The sequence below is a fragment of the Syngnathus floridae genome, chromosome 4, assembly GCF_059516105.1.
Source record: "Syngnathus floridae isolate MCC-2025c chromosome 4, RoL_Sflo_1.0, whole genome shotgun sequence".
Classification (NCBI taxonomy): domain Eukaryota; kingdom Metazoa; phylum Chordata; class Actinopteri; order Syngnathiformes; family Syngnathidae; genus Syngnathus; species Syngnathus floridae.
The window spans coordinates 7,902,501-7,924,582 of NC_142416.1; the positions used below are offsets into that span (position 1 = coordinate 7,902,501).

Genomic DNA, 22,082 nt, shown 5'->3' on the forward strand with positions numbered 1-22,082 from the left:
ACGACTATGCCCAGTGCGGTGCTAAAGAGCGGGACGACCCCTTGACGGGCCTAAAGCGAAGTCTGCGCCGCTGCAGGGGAGGGGAAACACATTTCTTCGTATGGGAGCAGCATGCGGGAAATGGTTGGTGGTTGCTGCGTGTGTTCCGACGAGCGAGGCTGGGCTGAGAATCCACTCGTTTACTGTGATGGACACGGCTGCAACGTCGCGGTACATCAAGGTAACGTTAGCCGTTGTTAGCGTGGAAGTAGTGGACAGCTGTGACGTCCGAGCCGGCGGCTGGAGGCGGGCGGGTCGTTGGCTTGAGCCTACGTGCGTACGTGTGCGTGCGTGCAAGTGTGTGTGTGTTGGGGGGGCTATTTGTTGTCTCCTCACCAGCATACAGGGCCAAGCAAGGTGACAAGCGAGCCTGCATGGCCCCCTTATGGCATACCGTGGGTGTGTGCTGGCGCGTGCGTGAACCTCCTGGTCTTGTCGTGCACGTTCAACTCAATAGAATGAAATAACATGTCGGCCAAACCCCAGTAGCCTTGTGTCCATATGCCTTCACGTTTTGGTCGACAAGGAAACATTTCCTTGAGGTAAAGATGATGTGCTGTAGTAAAGTGCTACGAAAACCAGTTTCAACACTTTATTTGACCTATTCTTAGTCAAAGTGAATTTAGAATTGTAATTCTAGGTTGGTAATAGGCTTCTGTCCCTCACGGTTCTGAGATGTAGAGTTAAGATTTCTGTGTGCATGAAGAAAAAATGTAAATGAACAAACACAAGTTTGTCAATCATGTACACTTCAACGTTATGGTAATCGGTCCAGAGTCTATGCTTGCTTTTGCCCAAAGTCAGCTAATTTAGACCCTAATTCTGAAAAAATGAAAGGATGCTGTGGAAATCCATACATGTTAACATTTTTTACACCAGTTTTTACACTTGTAATGAACTGCTATTTAACTGGTTTAGGCAGATGGTCGCTGCACCTTTCAGTCTCGTCAAGGCCGGGCAAATTTATTTATACAGGACATAATTTCATACACAAGGCTTAGTATAAAGTCAAAGTCTGCTTTATTGTCAATTTCTTCACGTCAAGACACACAAAGAGATCGAAATTGGGTTTCCTACTATCCCACGGTGACAAGACATATTACATTTATATATTAATTATTTATTTATTTATGTATTTATTTATTTATATATTATATATAATTATATATATATATATATATATTATAATTATAGAATTATATATATACTGTATGTATATATATATATATATATATATAGTGTATATATGTATATATATATGTGTGTGTGTGTGTGTGTATATATATATATATATATATATATATATATATATATATATATATATATATATATATATATATATATGTATATATATATATATATATGTATATATATATATATATATATATGTATATATATATATATATATTATATAGGTCCACGGACAACAAAACATTCAAATAAACAATACAAAAAGTAGAAACAAGAAGGCACATACAATGAATAATAAGCGCAATGAATAAATAATAAATAAATAAATAAGAGCAACACAGTTGAAATGGAGCAATTGTGCATACAGCAGACAGTCAGAATATAGCGCAAAAGTACAGGAGGAGTAGTGCAAGGCACCCAACGTGGCCCAAAAGGCCAGGACATTATGCAGCCGAGGGTGGATGGGTTGAGAGAGTTCAGGATCCTAACAGCCTGGAGTATACCTTAAGAATACCTTAAGATTACTTTTCTTGTGAGCTGCTTTAATATTACTGAAATGACTTTCAATTTGTGTATGTGCCTCAGCATGCTATGGCATCGTCCAAGTTCCCACCGGCCCGTGGTTTTGTCGTAAGTGTGAATCACAGGAGAGGGCAGCGAGAGTGGTGAGTCTAGCAACACACAACATAAGTGTTTCCCTTCACTCTGAGATCACAGTGAATGAGTAAGCCGGGTTCTCTGATGTGTTTCCATAGAGGTGTGAGTTATGCCCCCACAAAGATGGCGCTCTCAAGAGGACAGACAGCGGAGGTAAATATGGGGCTCAGTTATAATTAAGATGCGACCTTAAAAGCAGATGTTCTTCGATAAACAGACTATGATCTAAATCTTGTGTTGTTGTCACCATCAGGTTGGGCTCACGTTGTTTGTGCTCTCTACATACCTGAGGTGCAGTTTGCCAACGTCCTCACCATGGAACCCATCATCCTACAGTATGTTCCACATGAGCGCTACATAAAGGTACTGAAACACATTGTTGTAGGCTTTCTCTAAATCAGGGGTCACCAACCTTTTTGAAAGTGAGAGCTACCAATATGATACCTGTCTGAAAGAACAAATGTAATCAAATTACATATAATATTCATCTAGTATTATTAACTCATTCATCGCCAGCCGAGTTAAATGAATCTTTGACTTTTATAGCTGTGAATGGCAGTGAATGAGCTAAAAAGGGGAGCTCCCAGCCTGCCAGTCCAGGTCCCATAAGTTCAAACAATGCTGCCAGACATTCACCATCAAGCTACATCCCTGGGCCTGGCTCCAAATGTGGTGACCCGTGTCTGAGCGTGGCTCTAAACACAGGCTCGTAAATCACAGGATCTATAGCGTCCAGATGGTCCATTTTTCATTAACAAGCTCATATTGTATATTTTTACTCAAGAAAATGAAATTGGCAGTCATTTCCAATAATACCAATCTGTTTTGTAACGATTTGTAAATAATCCTTGGAACATCGCCAAAATGGACACACCCCCATGTCTTGGTGTCTATTAAGCGGCAAAACTGGACACCAGATTCGTGGGAAAGCAAGCGTGGACAAAGGAATGTACTATACTATTGAAGATAGTATGTACTCTTATTTTATATATATCTTGGCTGGCTGGCGGAATCCCACACCCTTGTCAAAATGACAAGTGTTCTGGGGAAAAAAAAAAGAATCAGCATCTTGCTTGAGTTTCCAAGAACCACTTGGTTCAAGTTGGCTCCAGATAGCAGCCGGCTGTCCTCTTTTCAAGTTTTGCTCACGCCAAGCTATCATACTATATGTTCCACACTCACATCAACACCACAGCACGTCATAAAATTATGTTCAGTCGATAATTTATTATGCTAAAAAAATGCTGATGTATTAGGTTGTCGTTGCTTAAAATGGCGTTCACAGCTGCAATCAAGTTGCAGTCAAATGACGTCAGAAACGTTTTAACTTCGCAAAAGCTCATCGTCCAAAACTCTTTTTGAAAGCCATAAGCAATACAATACCTAAGCCGTTTCTAAATATCAAGAAGAGTACGTCCTCGCAAACTCTGTGAGTAAAGTCTCAGTAAGACCGGTCTATTGTAAAAAGGGGCATTTTCAGTGTACTGTACATAATTATTTGTCCATTCAATCAAAAATCCATTAAAAATTCCATTCTGTATATTGTAGGCACGTACTCAACTCATGACATTTTATGAAGCATTCTTCTTTCGAGAATGATTTTAGAGATGTTCGTTACCAGTTTTTTTCAAATCGATACCAATACAAGTGCCATATTGTTTGGACCGAAATATTAGGCGCAGCATCAATAAGCAAGCCTCTATTTGCATGAAAGGCTCATCATCCACCTCCTTGTTGCATAACTAAGAAGCGGAGGAAGCAGGTTTTCGCCTCAACAAAAGCTGCTAGCGACAGGCCGCGGCACAAGCAGAAGTGACGCAGAGCTGCCGAAATGCCGTGGCATAAGCGGAAGTGACGAACGGCATGCCGCGACCCCTGCTGCTCCCGCAAAATGCACTAGCTCTTATTGCAGTAAGATGTTCTGTAACTCAGACTAAGGCTAACAACAAATCTTCAGTGTACACAACTTAACAATTCCATAATAGTTTCTGTATTTGAGTTTCTTACTTCAATACAAGCATGTCAAGTCATACGACTGCTTTTTTTTTTTTTTTTTTGTCCTTTGACTCATTGTTTTTAGTGGCTGGTCTAAGAATAAAGCATTGCCCAGCACCCATTCAAATTAGCCCTATAAATCTTAGCGCTTAACAGCGTAATCAATATATTTTCTGGATAGATGCTTAGACTGGCTCTGTATTTGTAAGTAAATGTACACATTGGAGTGTTGTTTCCAGCCGGTTTCATATTACTATGTCAGCTCTAGTAAATTGCATGCAGGTTTCTCCTGTCAGAGCCATTCAGCCATAGATTGCAGCCCACATTCCTCAACAGCATTAGATTGATGGTGAAAACTTGAGAAGCCACACTTACTCTTGCAGGGTGGCCGTGATTCTGTTTGCAGTCTTCTTCCGTTTCAAAGTTGATGTCCTTTGAGGGTGAACAAACTCCCCTTCTACAAAGCCTGCTCAAGGCAGGAATATTTAGCCATTATTAAGCCTCCCAATTTTGTACTGGGCACAGGGACCAAAATGAGGGGGCCAAATGTTACGCCGACACTGGAAGTATTCAAAGCACTGACTCAACCACATAATGATGTGGTCATTTTTGCGTGAAATTGACGAGCGAGCCATGTGGGATTGTGCTGGGTAGGAGCAAGACCGAGAGATTGGCGGGACAAAGGGTGAAACAGAGGCAGAGGCTAAAAGGTAAAGGGCCTGCCGTTCCTTTGTTCTGCACCTGTTTCTCGGCCTCATTCACCCTACTCTTGTCCCCCACTCACTGTGGCCAAGACAAAGTGAAAACTACCTGCCCGTAGAGGGAAAACAGAAAGTACACATATCCTAGCACTACATTGCATAGCATTTCAATGCTCTTTGTTTATCTCTTTCCACTATGATCAGTTGGTTATAGTACTAGTGGAACAGAATGCTATAGCAAAAGAAACTTTTTTTTTTGTGTCCTTGTGCATTTTTCAGTTTCAGACCAAAGTTTAATGGTACAAAGCAGTGCACAAAAAAACTGGTAAAGCTTTGGAATATATCTACATATTGACAAGCATCGTGTTCCTTCACTCTAGAATGCTTGAATGAATTTGAAAAGGTCTTACTTGGCCACTCTCTTTATCATCCCCAGACATGTTACATTTGTGAGGACCATGGCAGAGAGAGCAAGGCTGCATGTGGAGCATGCATGGCCTGTAACAGACAGGGCTGCAGACAGGCTTTCCATGTCACCTGGTAGGTGATCATGAATGAGCATGTGTGTACTTGTGGCTCCAAGAAAGATAAATTCATATGCCATGTCACGATTCTCTTGAAAACTTAGTTACCCTTACATTGCAACAAATGTTCAGCAATAATATTCTAATGATCGATTGATACTTAAACTAGTTAGTAACAAATTTGTAGCTATTTCTTCTGCAAAAGATGGATTGATTCAACACTCAGGATAATTTCTTGTCAATGGTATGTTATGAGGAAATACGTGTATGGTATTGAGTGGATTTAAACATAGCTGCTTGTCTCTTCATTGGATGATGCTGTTAGCGCTCAGATGGCAGGCCTGCTGTGTGAGGAGGAAGGCCCAGAAGCTGACAATGTCAAATATTGTGGCTACTGCAAGCATCACTACAACAAAATGGTACGAGGTCCAGCCGTTGTTAATGTAGTTTTTCATTCAAATACAAAAATTGTAAATGCTTGGTTGAAATTATTTGCCATGTTATTCATATGCCGTATTTTCCGCACCATAAGGCGCACTTAAAAGCCTTTAATTTTCTCAAAAACCGAAGGTGTGCCGAGACAATGACGAGAGGGAACTTGTCATGTCTAATGGTGAAGTTGCCCAACCGTTCAATTTGGATATAGAAGTTGAGGATGGATTTGTATATGAATATCAATTAACAATAATGTGAGTACAGTACAATATTAAATAGTAGAATAAAGTACAACCGAACTCTGTGTTTTGCTCCTCTGACTTTTTTGTTTTTTTACCGTAAGTCATGGCATCCATGCGCCCTATAATGCAGTGTACCCTATGTGTGAATTAAATACAAAATAGACCCCGCAATTGAGTCTGCGCCTTTTAACCCGAAGCGCCTTATGGTGTGGAAAATACGGTACTTAAACACGCATGTTCAAGTTTAGGAGTAGATAAATGAAGATATTTCTTTTCACAGTTTTTTTTTTTTTTGGTGTGTCAAATATAAAAAAAAAAAATGTCTGAAGCGGGTCATGTTTCGTGTCGTTTATTCAATAACGTTTACTTATTTACAGCAGAAGAAACGCCGTTCCAGTGAAAATGCAAGTAGTGCCTTCAGTCACTCCCGGGGGCGCTCTACCTCTCCATCACAGGACAAACACCACCACCACCGGCAGAGGAAGGTAAACAAATGACTCATTTATTCATTTGATAACCAAATTACACTGGCCAGTTTTTGTTTACTCATTTGTACCATTTTACGCAAGTGAGAAGGTGGGCTGTCGTGAGTTGGTCAGCGAAGGCTAATTAAATAGTCAATACCTTGTTTCTTTACATGTTTATTTATTTGATGCTTAATTGACCCTCGTGGGGATAAGCAGTTGACAGGATGGATGGGTGCTAGTGATTCAAAGAAAAAAATTTAAACCTTACATATCACATTTATAAATTCTTCCGTTTTAACTTTTACTCATTCAGTTTATATAGAGTGGAACAGTGATCCTTTTTTCTGAATTCCTCATTTTGATAGCATCACAGGTCCCTTTTTTCTACTTGCTCTGAGGTGCGGCTCAGAGCAAGCCGTTTTGGTGTGGTCTCTTTAAATGCAAATGAGATACTTGACACTCCACTCCCTCCAGGCCACAAGATGTGCACCTCCCTTTCCTGTCCGACATATTTGTAGTTTTTTAGCCAAGGTAGCGTTTACTTGCGGCGCAAACTTTTTGATTGATTAAAAGATGTCAACGGCAGAAGACTTGTCCATACTTATATAACGCATAAAATAAATCCCCTCACAATATTTAAGAACACGTCTTGTAAACAAGCATTGCAGTCAAGTTAACCAGTAAGCTAATGCTAGCATTAGCGAGAAGCTAACGAACGCATCCAACACATTATTGTGTTCCCCAAGAAAATAATACAGCACCTTCGATGCAATTCATCTGATACAACTACTTAAAATACACCCACAAGAAGTGAAAACACAGAGCACACAGCTCTAAAATCAGCAGAAAGACTGACACTAACGCTATGAAACAAGTGCGTCATAGACACGCAATAATGTGAAAGTGAAATACAGTTTATTATTTTTGTGTCATCTCAAGCTTACCGCTTTACTGTGTCCGTCGTTTCCATAGATTGATGGAACTGAACCATCAACGAAACAAAGTCTTTCGGTGAATCCTTCTCAAAACTGACGAAAGATTTCTGAAACACTCGTCTTTGAACAAGCAGGACTTTGCCCACAGATGTGGGAACACTGCTTGAAAAATCAAATTTGAGGTTCTGATGCTGGAGGACGGTGCAATGAGTTGTGTGGATTGATGCATCAAACAACAGAACATTTTGATCTCTCCACTTTGGCATCCTTGAGTTGTTTGGACTACAAAAGTCTCTCTGAGCAATAAAGATGGTGGATTTAAGAAACCGTTTGGCCACACCCATTACCTTGTTTGGTAGTCCCGCCCCAACGGATGCAATGTAATGGATAAAAAAACTAATAGAAAATGGAAAAAACTGAGCGGAGTAAAAAATAGCCCAACAAACAGATCATAAAAAATCTCTGCAACACCTAGAAGGATAGATGACACTTTTCTATAATCTTGGAGACTACAAGTACACAATAGAATGAATAAAAAAGCAAAACAAGTGGATTTTCCATGATACGTCTGGCACAAGTTTTCTTTTCCCAATGTCACTCATCTTTCACATGAAAAAATGCTTGATACCTGGTTGTATTTATAGGTATATAATTCATCGTGCGACTGTGCATAATCTATAATTTTTGGTGTCTTTTAAATTGTACTTAATATTTTCAGCTAAAAATGTTAAGGCCACATATTGCCTTCAGTTTCAGTTGCACCATTTATAAACATGCCAAGAATGCTGGTACAAGTTGCAAGTTTTTAATGAAAGTTAAATGTACGTACTATCATCCTGATTGTCTTCATTTTTAATTTTTACATTCCTTCAAGCTGTAATCTAATGACAGTTGCAGTACAAAGGAGAAGCTGCTGGGTGTTGCGATATGCTGACATTTACATACTATGATCTGATTAGTCAATTAATCAAGACTACTGTTGGATTTTTGGTCCACAATTTAGGGAGCGCGCTATCTGCGCCTCACGGCAAAAGCCATTGCCAATCACCTGTTATCCAATTTACTCACTGCGTGCCCGTTTGATTTCTTCAGATTTAGGAAAATGCTAAGACACTGAAGCAGAAATTAGACTTACACAGGTTGGTTGAGTTCAATAACAATTCTTGTTAAGAAAGCTCTGTTTTCAGGAAAGTACAATACAGTGCTGAGCCTTTCGTGCGACCATGCTCAAGAGCAGAAAGTCTCCATTCAGAAAAGGCAACGTTCAAGGTTCTTTGGTCAGCTTATATTCAGTTGCACATGCCAGTGTGGGCCGAGTTTGATGGGTGATGGATGAGTCAGGGGGTGTGGCAAGTTCGTAGGAGATTTTGATTCCATGGGAGTGGGTGCTGGTTCGGTGAGAGCTGGTTCCGTGGGGTTGGGTGCTGATTATGGGCGATTCGATATGTGTGGGGGCTGTTGTTTTCCTTTCCGTCTTTCAGCCTTGACGATCATCTTTGGCCGGGTTCTTGGCTGTCTCCCTCTGGCACCTCTACCGGTTTTATCTCCAAGTGTCCTTCCTGTAAACCATTCTTGCACATACATCCACTTTGCCCACCCTAGCACACCGCCTATTCATCATTCTTTCAATTTTGTCATTTTGTACGGAATTATGTGAGCTTTTGGCTGTGACATCATCAATTTATTAATGTTCCCTGACTATGCAAAGTTTGTACTCACCACTTACCATGTTTTTGTTTGTTTGTTCTTTTGATACGCCATGTACTTGCTTACGTCTTCATATTCTTAGTTTAATCATGCTTCCAACCGTATATTTTCTTTGTTAGGCAAAATATTTCCCTCTGTCCAGAACGTTCAGTAGTAATCGAAAACTGGCGTCTAGCATTCGTCAAAACATAAGATATAATCAAGTACTGAACATTTTTAGACGACTTTGGCAGTGTCCGTGATTTAGAAAATCATCAGGCATGCATGAAACAGTTCCTTAAGGCTCATTAAGCTATTCAGGCAATACATGAAAAAAACATTTATTTCAAAGTGCTCAGATATACATATCAGATCATAAAGTTATAAAAACCTTTGTCATTACCCCTATCAAAAAATGTCTAGTTATGTCTTCTTTATTGATTTGGTGTGTAGGTATAATTATATGCTTAAAATGTTTCTTTTATTGATTTAATATGTGAATATACTTGTCTGCTTATGTACTTTATTCAATGAGGTTTGAGCATATCTGTTTTTGTTGCTAGGCAAGACTTTTTGGATTTCGAACCTATTCCTTCACTACTATATTGGTGACCAGCAAAACAGTCGTTTGTGGCAGCCCTAGGGGGAAGTGTGCCACAGGTGTCAAACTCAAGGCCCGGGGGCCAGATACGGCCCGCCACATCATTTTATGTGGCCCGCCAAGACAAATTGTGCATCAAATTCGTGTGTCATTACTAGAATTGCAAATTGTCTTCACTTTTAATATTATCTGGTTTTTTTTTTTAAATATTTGACCAGTTTTTACTCGTCTGATTTGAAAACAAGTTATTTGTCAGTTTGTTTTGGAGCTTTTACTGTATATAATCTGGGGTGCTCATACATTTATTTGGGTTGACAGTCATAATGGCCCTCTGAAAGAAGCTATGACTACAATGTGGCCCGCGAAAAAAATGAGTTTGACACCCCTGCCCTATGCAATGTCTTTTCAGAGTCACAAGGACAAGATTCGTCAAAAAGAGCGCCACAAGAAGTCCTCTGACAACCTGGTCCCTTCAGTGATGCCCAGCAGTGTAGAAATGGTATGAAGAGCGGGGTTAACGGGAGAATTGTTGGATATAGTACAATAGGGTTAGACTGATTATTGGCCTAAGCAATTGATCAGTCGGGTCAATGTACGGGCATCAGTATTGGACTTTATTAAAAACCTGACTGCTGATAAGAGTTCAATGATACACTGTGTTAACTTACATCTTATTAAAATGATCAGTTAACTTTACAAGAGAGGTTGTTGGCCCTGGGAACGCTCTTTGTTTGACTGAAATAAAAAAATCAAGACAAGTAAAAGTTTTTACATTTCAGTTACAGTATTTAAAAATTTTGAAAAACTGTTTATTGTAGAAACCTTTAGGGAGCTATTTAATGTAAGTTTTCATGTAACTTTTTAAGACATGCTGAGATGCTCCCTGAACCATTTGTTACGATTGTAAAACAAACATTGTCTCTTATATTATCTATTGTCTCTTCTTAGAGAGATTTCAACAAAGTTAAGAGTTGGAGTTTGTATTTATTTATTTTTATGCCAATATTTTACCTTTTATTTAAAATGAGTATTAGCCGTAATCGGCGTTCTTGACAATAATAATCCGTATTGGACCTGAAAAAAAACATCAGAGAGTCTCTTCAATACAATTAACATTTACAATCATTTTTGTGTGCATGTGTGTGTTGGAATAGCTTTCTTCCAGTCACCACAGTTCCAAAGACAATGAGGCAAAGTCCAAGAAGCTGGTTTCACATAGTCATGGTCACCACAGTAAGAAAACGGGAAGCACTGCGAAGAGTGGCTCCTCTTCCTGTTCCTCAAGTCCATTCAATCCAGGTATTGCGCTGAGCAAGAATAAAATGTTCAGGCATCGGGCAGCTTGAAGAGAAGGACTTTGTTTAATCGGCTCTGTCTTGCTCATGAAGGTGGAGCTCTATCTTCAGCTCAAGATTCCCACCAGTTTTCCTCCTCTTGCCGTCTGGAGCGTGACCGTGAGCGAGCAGGCGGTGACCACAGTGGCGAGGATCGCAAAGAGCGTCACAGGAGGTCAGCCGTCCAGGGGGCCGAAGAGGGCGGTGATAAAGGGGGAGATAAAGATGAGGATGAGGAGGAAGATGAAGATCACAATTATCATGAACCGCCCGAGTTGACTCCTGTTGAGGGCCCTCTCGCGGGATCACAGGGTCATGATCGGTCTGATGGAAACTCAAGTCCTTTTGAGAACAAAGTCACAATTTCAACTTTTGGATCCATCATGCGTATCACCTCCACATCAGTGCTGGGTAGTAGCAGCAAGATTCGCAAGATCTCCTCTTCGGGAGACTACAAACCTTCTAAGTCTTTGTGTAAGTTGTCTCAAATGAGCACACCACCTATCCCAGAAGAAGCGGAACTGGAGGGTAAAATGAGCCCGCCACCCCTGTCCCAAGAGAGAAGGCACCGTGGCAACAAAAAGAGTCGCCATGGTCCAGGCCGACCTCGGGGAAGCAAAAACCGAGAGAGGAAAGAGGACACTCATCATCACCATCATCACAACACTGCCCCGCCTCCACCACCACCAGTCTTCACCTCCTCACACTACCAGAGCCCAATGTCGGCTCCACACCTCACTTTCCCCCCCTCACTGCCCACCACCGCCTCCTCTTCGTCATTCTCGTCCTCCTCAGCTGGCAGTTTCTCCACAAGCCGTGGCAACTCGCTGCTTGGCTCGGGTGAGTGGGTGTGTGTGGCTTCCCTCAAGTTTCCTGTGCATGCATTTTCATTTGCATAGTCGTTTGCAGCTTGGCAGAAAATGCTTGGTAAATGCCACAATAGCAGTTTATCTATAGAACACCGAAAGAATCCTTCCGTCTAACTAACAGAAGTTTGTGCTCTGCCTGACTGTCTTCAAAACAATCCCTTATAGTTAACTGGATGTTGAGACTCGGATTGCTGGCCGAGACAAACAAGATCAAGAATATGAAAGCATACACAAATAAAAGTCAATTAAAAAAGGAGATTCATACATTAGGTGTCTTTACCGAAAAAGTATCTCCAAATCTGCCACTGATATTATGTAGACCTGACAGTTATGTTAAGTACATGAGGATTTTATTCTAACACCAGCAACCGGCATAGATTTAAACATTATAATTAGCTTAAGGTAGCTCTGTATCAAGTGTTGCTCTCGCAGTTAGAATCATTTCACTTGCATTAGATTACCTAGAATAGGGATGGACAACTGGCAACCACACTGAAGTGGTAGCTTGAGTGATTGCTTTTAAAAAATACATGATTTAAAAAAAAAAAAAATCCTGAAATAAAAACCAGAAACACACAAAAATATTTAAAAAAAGTTTTTTAAATAAAATAAAATCTGCAAACGCACGACTCAGGATGCCAAACTGCCAATATGCACGTGTTGACTTTAGTTTTAAGTTGTATTATCACCAATTACCACAAGATGGCAAGACATGTCTTACTTGAGCCTTTTACTGCCCTATGTGAGTAGGCCACATCAGGGTTTTGAAATATTTTCATTTTAAGTTTGATATATTTAAAAGTCACAGGGTACATATTTAGCCCTGTATTTTAATATTTAACAGTTTCTGAAAAAAAATCCACCTGTTGCTGAACATTTATTATTATTATTTAATTTAAAAAAAATACAGCAATTTATAAATGAAATACCTCTGGTACTGTACTTAGTTATCTCTGATTTAAAGAGTCAGTAAAAATTAGTTGAGAAAAATTATATTATTGTCAAATCTGGACACTGAAAATGCTTGTCTTTTTTGACGCTACAGAAACATACAGGTCTTTTTTTTTTTTTTATGATCATTCTGCCTCCCTTGCTCAGGTATCTATTCCAGTCTTAAGAATCCTCTTTCACTGGGCGGTGGCATCTGCAGCACCTCTGTCTCTCTGGGTGGTGGGGTGTGTAGCACCTCCTTGTCCTTGGCTGGGGGCATGTGTAGCACTTCTCTCTCATCAGGACTCCTCCCTTCCCACGCTCTCTCACTCTCTCTCCCATCAAGCAAAGCCGCTTCAAACCCACAGGTCTTTACAGTTCTACATTCATCCAGATATTATTATCTATATTATTTGGTGCAATACAAAGAGATTAACAGTTATTTTATATTCAAAAAGTCAGTTCAGAATGAAAAGTGAATTTGAGTTTTTTTAACCTCATTTAACTTGAAATAGAAACATTCTTACCCCTTATTTTTGACTTTATGAACTTTGTATCTCCACACTTGTCGTCCTTTTTAAAATGAACTTCTAGATGCATCATGGTTCGAGCAGCTCCTACAGTGTGACTTCCACGCAACCTTTCATCAGTGGTCTCTCGACACTGCCACCACTACTGAGTCAAGCCCCAACCTCGCTACCAGGTATGAGGCAGAAATCAAAAGAAATTCTATCATTTCACAAATCCGACATATTTACTTTTACTATTTGCAGATTTGGATATCTTCTGTCTATTATGTCACAAACAGTAAAAAAAATAGAAACGTCACAAAACTTTGAGTTGTTTAATATTACTGGCACAATAAATTTTGACATGTTGTTCCCTTTCATAGAGTCAGACGTTGATGACTGTCGCTTCCCATGTCAAGGAAACTCGCCAAGGGAAAGTCTTTCCTCACAGTACGTCTTTTGGTCTCAACTGTTTTTTTTTTTTTTTTTTTTTTTACAATTATGATCAGATTATAAGAGAAGTAATATGTGTAGACGGTAAATTATGACCCGACCAATATTATTTTTTTTAGGCCGATGCCTATATTTGAAAGGAAAAAAAAACATTACCGATTAATCGGCTGATTAATTCTAAGAATACATAGCGAATATATTATTTTATTTATTCACTTCCAACAAATATATGAATTAGATATATAACATTTGACTGTTATACAATACTTTGCCCTTCAGTGTTTGTTTAATTTTTAAACTGAGAACGATAGGGACAAAATAATGCAAAAAATAAGTAAATAAGAGAATTAAGTTTGGGAATATACAATCACAGGGCACACATAGACAATCATTCACACTCACAATCACACTTACAAACAATTGGGAGTGGCCAATCGGCATGTTTTTGAATATGAGTGGAAACTGGAATACCCAGATTTCTCTCACGCAGGCATGGGGAGAACATGCAAACCAGAGTCGGACCCAGCACCTCTGAATTGTGGGCAGGAAATGCTCACCAGTGCGTCACTGTGGCGCTCTGGAAATTATTTAATTTAAAAAAATACAGTAATTTATAAATGAAATACCTCTGGTACTGTACTTGCTGCTGCATATTGGGGCTAGGTTATTGTACAAGTGGAACAACTTTAAAACCTGAGCAATACAGCATAAACAAAACTGGACAAACAAAGTACGTGTTGCCAGGCACACATGATATAGTTAAACTAAAATAGGAGACATGTTGAGTCACTGTTTATTTCACATGTGCTACCTGTTGAAATGCTTAGTTCAGTCCACTATTGTAAATAGACCTGGCTGAAGTTGTCTCTGATGGGTTACTGAGAAGACAATCACAAATTGTGGTCTGTGGCGGTAATGCAGGTGGTCCGCGAACTTGGAAATGGAAAATAACTAAAATTTTTAACAATAAAATTGATGTATTATTTAGACTTGATTTATTTTCCAGCTAATTTTGTGAATCATTTACCCATCCAAATTATGTAAAATGTAGCTGAGATTCCCAAAATAGACATACAGATGTAAATATATAGCCTGTATAGGTCTATCCTCCTTTGATGCAAAATGAAAAAAATATTCCACCAAAGCAGTGGTCCCCGAGTTGCTTCTTGGTTATAATGGTGATCTCTTGGACAAAACCAGTTAAAAACCCCTGGGTTAAATGAAGTCACAGCTCTACTTAGGATAAGGTTCTGCACCACTCAGATGCCATTCCGCATGTACTATGTACTTTTTTATGAGAGACTAATAGAATAGATGGACAAATCAACAATTATTTTGAAAAGAGCTATCATCGGCCGATATAATCGGCAGAACGATTAATCGGTCCGGGCCCTACTGGTAATTAATGACAGGTTAACAACCCAAGTAACAAATGAAACCTGACCCTCTTGCTCTCTCCATCACACACAGGTCTCCTATGAGCTCCCTTCCTCTTCTTTTTGACCAGAGAGATGGTTTAGGTGCAGGAGTTCAAGCATGTCCTGAGAACATCCCCCAGGCAAGCGCTCACATTGAACTCCTGTTGGAGAAACATAGCAACGGAGAGATTGGCGTCAACAGTGAGTAACGTCATTCTTGCCATTCCAAATGTTTATTAGAAGAAGAAGTTTGGGTTTTCAAGAAAACTGAAATCACCTTAACAATACATTTACAAAATTGACTCCACTATAGCCTTGAGAAATCCTGGAATTCACATCCAGCTCTAACACCCAACTCATAATTTAGTATAGTATGCGACAAGCTTTGTAAAGATGTTATCACACAAATTTTAGTTTAAATTTACAAAGCAAAGAATTGTCATGTGCATTCTTTCGATTTACATCGAATCATTACTGTATTTGGAGTTATGTCACTCAGTCATAGATAATAAATTTTAAGTTCATCTGAGTAGAGATTTTGATTCATGGTGAAAATGAAACAGCATAAAATTATTTCATCCTCATGTTGGATTAGAGATGCAGCACTTAATTGATTAATTGACAACTAATCAATTAGTTTTGATAATAATTAATTAAGTTATCTAATTAATTAATAAGATAACCTTTTTAATTTAAAATTGTCCAAAGCTTCAAGTTGTCAGCTTCTCAACAGTAAATATTCTCCAATTGATGTGGTTACTCATGAAAGTATGTTTGTGTTGAATCATATTAAAAACATTTGCCTTCATTTAAACAATTAAAAAGAAATTCTCATTTTCTGATATTATAAACAAAAACAGTCTGAATGAATTATTATTTATATTTTTGCATGTCACAATATCCTGTTTTCAAATAAGGGGATGAAAATTAAAACATGTTTGAATATAATTTGATTCATCAAAAAATAAACAAAATAACAAACATTTATCATTAAAATAATGATTATTGGACCATGTCATCGACTGGGCTCCCTGCTTGTCTCACACTAATACATCTTAGTCCATTTTGTGTCACATAATGTCAGCAAAACAAAAGGATTTCTCAGTGATATGGATTGTTTTTTCTCTTTGCCAGTTGTAGACATGCTCCAGTCACTTCACTCGCTGCAGCAGGAGAACCAACGGCTCCAGGATCAGATTCTCAGTCTAACAGCCAAAAGAGAACGTCTGCAATTGCTCAACACAGAGCTTGCCGTACCTTTTCCTCATGGTCATTCTGTCCAAGGCTCTCTGCACACTGCAACCCGGATGAACTTCCTGTCTTCAAGTCAAGGTCAGATTTGGATAGCTTTCTTTGTTCGTCCCTCATCATCTTACCTCTGCATCATGTGCATGGTGCATTTTTAAACAGAATTGCACAATTTTCTTTTTTGAATTAATTCTAAAAAATGGTCTTTGTGTCTCAAATTGAGAGGTCCCTGTGTCGAATGTTGGCTTTGTGGCCTTTGCATGGTATTTCTATGCTTGCATGGGTGTTTTTCCTCGAGTACTGTGGCTTGCTCCCACATTCTAAAAACATGCACGTTAAGCCAATTAAGACTCCACATTGTCCATAAGTGTGGATGAGCGCGTGAATGGCTATCTGCCCTGCAAGTGGCTGCCAAGCAGTCCAGGGTGTCCCCTACCTCTCGACCCAAATCAGCTGGAATAGGCTCCAGTTCACTGTTGACCCAAATGAAGACAAGCGGGAGTGAAAATAGATGGATGGACGAATGAATGAAATGGCCTTTGACTCTGCCTCTCTTTTCTCAGACCCCCTAATCACCAATAAGAGTCCCCTGTCGAAGAGCAGTTTCCTTAATGACACTTCCTTTGTTACCTCCTCTGAGGTGAGAACCTGTCTTTTCTCCCAATATATTAACAAATTCAGTCTTGCCCTTTCCTGCTTGGATGGTAAGGATGAGGGCGCTGGCTGCTTCGAGCTACTGCACACATCAAAATAAAACCCCAAAAGTGAACTCGAGAAGAAAAACCTAAAATTTCACTTTGTTTCTGTTTCTATCCTCCCAGGACCTCCACTCTGGTAGTCCTTCCCGCAGTAGCTCTTCCCTCTCCTTCCAGAGTACTCCTCCCCCTCAACAAAGCCCCGCCTCCTTGAGTCAATCCCTGTTGAATGGGCGAGGTTCAGGTGACAGTTTGGGGCAAATCAATCAGGCTGGCAGCTCCACTCAGCCTGTGGCGGGCGGGCTACTCGCATCTCTTTCAGGAAGTCCTCAGCTGATGAATGGGACACTCAGCGGTTTAAACGGGGTAATAAATTCTCCTCTCCAGAGTGCCGCCCAGTCGACACTCCCTGCTCTGCGCCCCCAGCCGCCTCCCCTCAACCCCCAGACATTGGCACAGAGCTTTCAGCTTCCAAAGACTGCGAGCTCGTACGTAACCAAAATGACTAAATAGCAAAGCAAGCTTTTGTTGGTCCCATATCACCCCAACCGTCAAGATGTTAGTATCTTTAGTTAGTAACATGTAAATCTGACTAATGGTTTTGTTTTCTTGCCCATCTTTCAGGTCTTCACTTCTATCAGAGCAGCACAAACAGATCATTCTGGAGCAGCAGCAACAACTTCAGCAGTTCCTCACATCACAGAATTTCACTCCTGTAATATCTTAATTCTATCTATTCAATTTGTTTGATTAATCCGGAGTCAGGTCGCTCAGGCATCAACGTTAGAAGGGAAGTCTGACTTCACTCTCATCAAGCTCTCGCAAGGCTATCGCGAGGCATTTCCTGGCCATAGTCTCTCCAGTGTGTCCTGGGTAGAATGTTGGCGGCTGACACGGAAGTGCATTTTCATCCAGTCCCATACCATAATAAAAAAGATTCTGTCCCTTCCTGCCCCCTGTGGAAATAATTCCTATTCCGTCCTGCTCTCAGTCCCACTCGGATGTCAGCTACATAAAAAAACAAAAAACTAAAGTTGCATGTTACTCATATACACTATTTCCTGCAACATTTTCTTTCCGACTGGTTGATCCCCCTCCCGCTTGTCTGGAGTCGGGTTGCAGCAGCAGCAGGTTTCACAGAGAAGATCAGACAACCCTGTCCCCAGCCTCTTGAATGCCAAGGCAATCCCTCGCAAGCCGGGAGACATACTCTCCCCTACATCTCCTGGGTTGTCCCCAGGGCACGCTTGTATCTGGGATCTTGTTCTTTCAGTCATGACCTACATCTGGTGACATAGATGACCGTAAAAGCGCAGATTGACCATAAATTGAGAGCTTCACCTGTTGACTGAGCTCCTTCTTCACCAGAGCAGACTGATAAAAGCCTGCATCATAGCCGACGCTGCACCAATGCGCCTTTCTATCATCCCCTCACTCATGAAAAAGCTCCTCCACTTAGGGCAGGGCAGGGGACGGCACCCTTTTCCGACTGAGGACCATGGTCTCAGATTTGGAGGTGCTGATTTTGATCCCAACCGCTATACACGGCTGCGAATCACTCCAGTGAGACTTGGAGATGGCGCCTTGTTGAAGCCAACAGTACCACATCATCTGGAAGAAGCAGAGATGCAAAACTGGGGCCACGAAACCAGACACCCTCAATGCCTTGGCTGCGCTTAGAAATTCTGTCCATAAAGGTTATGAACAGTGATTCTTTCATTCATTCGCCAAAGTTATTCATCAAACTGTGGCTTTTTGTCCTGTTTTATATATGGGACATGCTTATGTTTGACAATGGTCTTTGTTATAAACAATCCCTGATGAAGTCAAATAACAGGAAACAGCAAAATCGGATTCTTGGTCGAAATCTTCAATTCCATGGGAGAAATAGAAAATGCATTTTTTAGAAAGTGTTGCATATTGGATACTTAAGGGAAGTTGCTAATCGTCTCTGAGTGACTTTGACAAGCTCTGCGGGAATTGTCATTGGATCGGTTTTTGATCAACTCAACAAACTTTCCTATCCTGTCTTCTTAGGAGCAGAGAACAGTTATTTGCCAGATGCTTCAGCAGCAGAGACAGAGGGAGCTGCAGCGCCTCACACTGGCAGGAGCGCTCACGTCCGCGCCAAACTCCCCCTTATTGGCCCAGTCTGCCAACCTGCTGGCCTCAGCCACTTCCTGCCCTCTGCAGGGCAACCAGGGGGGAAACCTCTTTGGTCGACAGGAGGGCGTCCTTCACAAGCCTGTGAGTGATTCTGCAAGTGGTCAATCATCATTGATAAGTTTTTTTAACTGTCAATTTTCAGGCTGCAGGTGAGAAGGGTGGAGACAAGAATGGATGAAGTCCCCAGTGATACTACACCATCTTAAATGAAGATATTCCTCGAGGTATAACTGAGCTCAACTCACATGACATGAGGACGTCATTTCTACTCTTGTCGTCTTAAATGAATGTACCGTACAACAGGATGGACTTGGGGGGGGGTTACGTTTTTGTGTATAGAAGTTGATTTTTTGGAAGTTCTTTAATAGTTTGTATACTGGCAGCTTTTCAGAGATCATGAGTACTGTGGTCTCTTCTTAAATTGCACTAATTTTATTAGCTCGACCAACGGGCCTGCTTATGTGGACACCTTACTCGTCCTAACAGGTGTGGTCTTGGTTTTTGGGTTGAAGCATAATCTCAAGCACTGACCCTTAATGAATCCTTTCCATAGATTTTTCCATATTTAGACTCTTGGAAATGAATGACATTAATTCCATCCACATGTGAGCCACATCATCCATTTGTCTTCCTGGAAATGTTGTCTTCCCTTTGTGATCACTGCACCCACATTTCTTCCAGGCACTTGCTTACATTTTATTTTATACCATGCAAGAGACTTGCTGTGCCGATTACTGACGGTACAAGCCAAACGTCACAACAACAAAGATAAAATGTGGTCAGTTGCATTTCAATGTTAATCTAGGTATATTACCTCAAATTTTCTGCCGTGTTTTTCTACGCTGATGTGTGGCCTCCATTTGGTGTGAACTCCTTTTACTACCTATACTGAATATAAAATGCCACAGAAAATCTTGTCATTAGCCATGTTGTAGTTATTTACTGATGTCTAAATATTCAAAATAGTGTGTTGTTCCTCCCTACAACTGGCATTAGTGTGTACTTGCTTCTATTCAAAACCAGAGACCTTTATATCTTTCTAGTTGCTGTGGAGATTAAGAGGATGAAACCAAACATTTGGAAGTTAGAATTTCTTTTCATGAATAAGTTTGCACTTGTCATGTTAGTAGCTATGTTGACTTTGTTTTTAATCAGAATTGGCACTCAGTTGTTTTGTACATACAGTACAGCATATATTTTTGTTCAACATGTTTTTTTTTTCACGTCAGCTAACTCGCTGTTTTTTTAGCAATACTGGATAGATAATGCCTTAACGATGCTAAACATACAGAGAAAAGGTTGAGCTCAAGAGCTCAATCGCACTCCCTCTTTGGTAGTCTTTTTATTAGGGGTAGATGGCACTCATCATAAGCCAATTTATACATTTTATAAGTAACCAGTTTCATGAAATGAAATATGTGAATAGCCTGATAGTCATAACTATACTGTCTTTCTTTACTATCTTTTTTGTGTTTGCCTACAATATTTTTTTGTTTGTGAGGCGAGAGAAAAGTACTAAATTGAAATCCTGCACAGTGGTGTCCAAGCAAAGGATGTAAACTACAATATAATGAAAACGCTGTCAAAATGGTGTGTTGTTTGTGGTGATACTTGCACAGAAGATGGTAAAATGAGGTGCAGGTGATCCTTACGGGCGCTCTCATTCATGACTGTTGGAAAGCTTCATCTTGCCATGTGATGCTTCCATTCTGTAGCTCCCATATTCAGTGATTTACCATCACAGATGGGATTTTCTTTTTGTTTTGTTTTTTTGTGTTTTTCTCTTCTTTTTTTCCCCCCTGTAGCAATTGTCAAGGGTCTGGTTCCTCACCTCTTCAATTTTGAATATCGTGTGACATCTTGAGTGCTACCTAGTGTTGTCTGTAGATGTCAGAAAGCAAGTTAAACAGCTCTCTATGAGGTGATTAAATACTGTAGCAATGACACAACGGGAATGTTTATAATGTTGATTTTATAAAAAAAAAGATGAGCCAACATTTCAATATTAAAAGTGGGACGTCTATAATTTTACCAAGTACAGTATGTCCTGAGAAGACAATGTCCATGGAAGGGAGGCGTGGAAAAAACATTTTTTCCTTTCCCATGTTGCACTGGGGCAGTGTAAGCCCAAAACTATTTTGTGTTGATTATGAGTTGTATATTTTTTGTGGAAGACTTTTTTTTTTTTTTTTTAAAGCTTTGAATTTGGGTTAACCAACATAATCCATGTTGTGAATGTCGTACTGTGTATCTTCAGTGTAACAACATTCGAGCAACCGTCTCACAATGAGGTTTGATGGAAAGCAAGTTACTTGTTGGAATCAGAAATGCATAAAATGCAGTGGTTTGATTTATCAAATATATCGTTAAATACAAAGTTATTACTATGCATGATTTTAAATGCATTGTTCCCTGGCAAAAAAATAAAAATTAAATGAGCACCCAATCGTAATGACAAGCCTATTGTCATTGTACAGTGTAATTGCCTGAAAGAAGTGATAAAAAAATGAATTGACAATATTCAGATGAAATCCCTGTAGAGTATTTTGATACTTTTGTGTTTAAATTTAAAACAACCGATGAATACAGGTGTTTTTTTTGTCAATAAATGTATTTTGCTGATTTGTTTCATATGTTGTCTTAAATGAGTTCTTTGTTGTGTGTGTGTGTGTGTGTGTGTGGGGGGGGGGGTACCGTTGTAATGTATTGACATGTATGCATTTTTTTGCACGACATAATATAAGTATCATGTGCATACAACTTGAACGCTGCTTTAGACCACTATACAACACATTTAAGAAGTAGTAATTTAAAGAGTTAATTTTAATTTGCACATTAAAAATAGGCTTAACGGGTGTGATCGCTTTTGCTCAGTCTGCTTGCTCACAAACGTGAACTGTGTATAATAGAAATTTAAACCATCGTATTAAGCAATTAACTACTGAATGAGCGACGTTTCTTCAGAAAGAAATCGATTTTGTTCGTTC

The 22,082-nt window shown here is 39.9% G+C and overlaps 1 protein-coding gene across 2 annotated transcripts in view; it reads left to right on the forward strand.

Moving 5' to 3' along the window:
- The window catches only part of LOC148398686 (protein AF-17-like), a 22,005-nt gene extending 277 nt beyond the window's left edge, over positions 1-21,728 (forward strand). Inside the window, exons 1-20 of one of the 2 annotated variants that reach the window (XM_088374075.1) lie at positions 1-220; positions 1,816-1,895; positions 1,986-2,040; positions 2,141-2,250; positions 5,020-5,123; positions 5,433-5,526; positions 6,165-6,269; positions 9,883-9,972; positions 10,628-10,772; positions 10,862-11,647; positions 12,775-12,974; positions 13,201-13,309; positions 13,499-13,565; positions 15,039-15,187; positions 16,121-16,318; positions 16,798-16,874; positions 17,056-17,417; positions 17,554-17,644; positions 18,967-19,176; positions 19,238-21,728. The exon at positions 1-220 is cut by the window's left edge and continues 277 nt beyond it. In XM_088374075.1, the coding sequence (XP_088230201.1) occupies positions 112-220; positions 1,816-1,895; positions 1,986-2,040; positions 2,141-2,250; positions 5,020-5,123; positions 5,433-5,526; positions 6,165-6,269; positions 9,883-9,972; positions 10,628-10,772; positions 10,862-11,647; positions 12,775-12,974; positions 13,201-13,309; positions 13,499-13,565; positions 15,039-15,187; positions 16,121-16,318; positions 16,798-16,874; positions 17,056-17,417; positions 17,554-17,644; positions 18,967-19,176; positions 19,238-19,273 (3,177 nt within the window). In that variant the 5' untranslated portion in view covers positions 1-111 and the 3' untranslated portion in view covers positions 19,274-21,728. Of the gene's footprint in view, positions 221-1,815; positions 1,896-1,985; positions 2,041-2,140; positions 2,251-5,019; positions 5,124-5,432; positions 5,527-6,161; positions 6,270-9,882; positions 9,973-10,627; positions 10,773-10,861; positions 11,648-12,774; positions 12,975-13,200; positions 13,310-13,498; positions 13,566-15,038; positions 15,188-16,120; positions 16,319-16,797; positions 16,875-17,055; positions 17,418-17,553; positions 17,645-18,966; positions 19,177-19,237 lie in introns of both variants that reach the window. The other variant, XM_088374074.1, reaches the window with a different exon arrangement.
- The last annotated feature ends 354 nt before the right edge of the window (positions 21,729-22,082 follow it).